The sequence below is a fragment of the Aphanomyces invadans genome, assembly GCF_000520115.1.
Source record: "Aphanomyces invadans strain NJM9701 unplaced genomic scaffold supercont1.9, whole genome shotgun sequence".
Classification (NCBI taxonomy): Eukaryota; Oomycota; class Saprolegniomycetes; order Saprolegniales; family Verrucalvaceae; genus Aphanomyces; species Aphanomyces invadans.
Window position 1 is genome coordinate 492073 of NW_008580154.1, and position 3006 is coordinate 495078.

General features: G+C 52.6%; 1 protein-coding gene across 1 annotated transcript; it reads left to right on the forward strand.

Annotated features, from left to right (window-relative positions):
* Positions 1–63: 63 nt before the first annotated feature.
* Positions 64–969, forward strand: H310_05331 (hypothetical protein). Its single transcript, XM_008870016.1, has 2 exons — positions 64–414; positions 479–969. The coding sequence occupies exons 1-2, from the start codon at positions 91–93 to the stop codon at positions 899–901; spliced, it is 747 nt and encodes a 248-aa protein (XP_008868238.1). The 5' UTR covers positions 64–90; the 3' UTR covers positions 902–969.
* Positions 970–3006: the final 2037 nt, after the last annotated feature.

The window sequence follows — 3006 nt, forward strand, 5'->3', positions numbered from 1 at the left end:
TTCATCCAAAGGGCAATTTATCGACAGCTTGACCAAAAAAACAGGGGTGTCCTATCCATGTGGCGCGCACTGTACAAAATCAACGACGTGATGGGCAGACATGCATCAACGAGGACGGTGCAGGAAAAGCTCGAGCAGCGCCGACTAAGATGCAAACTAAACCAGCGGAGATATCGAGCCAACTTGCGTGTGACCAATGCCCAACGCCGAGCAGACATGGACGAGCTGGACCGTGTGAATCAGCGCTTGGATCGACACATCGACACGATCGAACGAACGGGGCTTTGGTGTCACGCTGAAGAGCTCTCCGTCATCGAGTACTTTCGACTGTTTGAGTACGGGTACACGGGAACGCAGCGCCAGGACTCCTTCCTGCGATACTTTGTCGAGCCCAACGGATGGTGCAATGGAAATGTACGTATACCGCCCACGACGTCCAGGGTCTTGCCGGCTGAACCTCATGCTATAAAATGCGTAGCGAGGCGTGGATGCCGTGACACTCGTATGGACATCGTACGGCACGTCGTTTTCGTCCGTCCACATTAAACACGTGAAAGTGACGCACTCGAGCCATGCTCAAGACGGTGCGATGGTCAACATCGAATGTGTGGCTGAGCTCGGCATGTCCACACAGGCCATACAAGCCATGTTTCCTCGGGTATTGTCGCGGCAAGACCTTGTCGACAAGATGCTGTGTACCCCGTTCGTGCTTCCGCTGCATGCGTCCTTTGTCTTTGACGACAACAAGCAAACCACTTGGATAACCACGACCGCCAACGTCGTCCACGCGCTCTTCTATCAGTTTGGCAACTTGAACGATGTTGTCGTTGCGGCGACCAACACGGCCATCCAACCCGACGCCATGATCCGACGGATCCGTGATTCCTGCAGACGAAATTAATGTTGAGACTGCGTTCGACGAGTCAGTCCATCTGCGAGGCATCTTGTGACGGGTTGGATTACATGCCGATAGATTGTTGCAGCAACATGCAGAGGTACGTCTCGCAGCCCTCCATTCAACACGCGTTGAACACAGCTCACGGCTTGCTCAGCCAAGTCCAATTTCCCCAATACATTGAAAGTTGGAGCAATCATGTTGACCAAGGTACATCTCGTGTGAGATGCCAGGTGCATCTCGCCGCCCAAGAATTCGACGTCGAGGGGAGAGAGTCTGTCTACTTACAAAACTGTGTCTGGTTTGCAGAATTGCACGGTGCCTGAAGAAAGGTTGGGAGGCTTCAGATGTGGACCCACAACGAATTGTTGCATTTGAATTAAGGCTGCGAGAGCTTCGCTTCCAGGATACAATTGTTCGTGTGCGTTTTGATGTTTGGCGGGGGACGGGAGGCCGCCTCTATTATCGCAGTCGTACGAATTCCGTGCATCACAACCGACGCAACGTCCACGGAAGCCATTCCAGCCATGCGCCAATTTTACATGGCTTGGACCACATCCCTTGCATGATTCGAAACGGTGTCGAAAATGCCCTTGGCTACCGAATGCTCCTGACGTCACGCAGGTGCTTGTCTCCGCACGTCGACGCCATGGCCACCAACCACAACACGAGCACTATCGCAGGTGACGCAATGCCATCCAGTGCAAATACCGCGCGCAATCGAAGATTACCGACATCCGACGGCCTTGAGCAACTTCGTCGGGTGAACCAACTCTTGGAACGCCACGTCGTTGCCATCGAACGGTGCGAGCTGTGGCGTCAAGCACTGCTGGCAAACCATCGCCGGTCGCGATCATGCGCTTCATGTAGCGCCTGACGGGAGGTAGAGCGGCCATGCAAGCAAAATTGCCCAACGTAATGCACAGTTGTAAAGGGCTCCACAGGGGCATCGAAAGTATCAAAACCCTCTGCAAGTTGACGTCGCGATGCCAATGGCGACCATGCAGGCTCTATTTCCTGACCGGCCTCTGGTTGTGGACAAAATGCTGCGCAATTCGTCGATTCTTCCATCACACAGCACGTGTGCGTTTTACGACAACAAGAAAGTCGGTAGCAAGCGTGCGATGCATTGTTCCGCCAGTTGGGCAACTAGGACGATGTCGCGGTGGCTGCGTCCAACATAGGCGCAATGTTGCGAACCGGGAGTTGTGAGAATGCCGACATGAATCCATCCATCGATCACAATGGCGAATCACGTTGCATTTCAGCGGCGAAAGTAGGCGTGAACTCAACTATACACACGCAAACGGTCACTCGCGGCCACTTCACGGCCGTGCATGCGTGATAGAAGGCAGATCCATTGCGTCGGTCGAAGCGCCCCAAGGCACTGCGCCACCATGGAGTTGTAGGTCCACAAGAGACATGCGTTCCTTGCGACCTGGTATTCGCACACGACACTCCCGTCTTGTCACGTCCATTTCATGTCAAAAACGAGTAACTACCTTTATAACTCAGTACCAAACGCCATTCACTCTGGGTACGAACCAGCACGTCAAAGTAAATGCTCGGGAAAGACTTCACAGAGAAGGTGGGTCATGACCGCCGTCGTCGATCGTGTCACTCGTGACCTCGCGTCCAACACGCCATTGTCATGTCGCTCTACACTCAGGTGCTCGACGACTCGATCTTCACGGGCGAAAACCTCTTTCAGATGTGGAATGCGGCGGGTTTTTCGACCAACCTCACCTCGTGTAACATTCAAACTTGGTCAACTGCACGTGGGCGTAGCACACCATCGCAATACCCCCTTCCAAAAGCGAGGTCAATGGTCGCTATTGCGATAGCCATGGCATTGCCCCCCCAATTTCTTTCAACCCGGTCCTTGAGCCAAATTTCAGTAAAACGAAATTCATGTACTACCTCTGTTTTTGAACTATTGCGAGCGGAAGTTCAATAACGTTAGTATAGTAAGATTAAGACGACAGAATCTTAATAAAATAGATTAATCGTTTATCCGCATGTGGCCCAACAAGTCTGCAACCTCTTCTAATCTTTCCTCTTCCTCAAGCCTCGTGGACATCATATCTAATGCCATCTCGTCCTCACAGCTC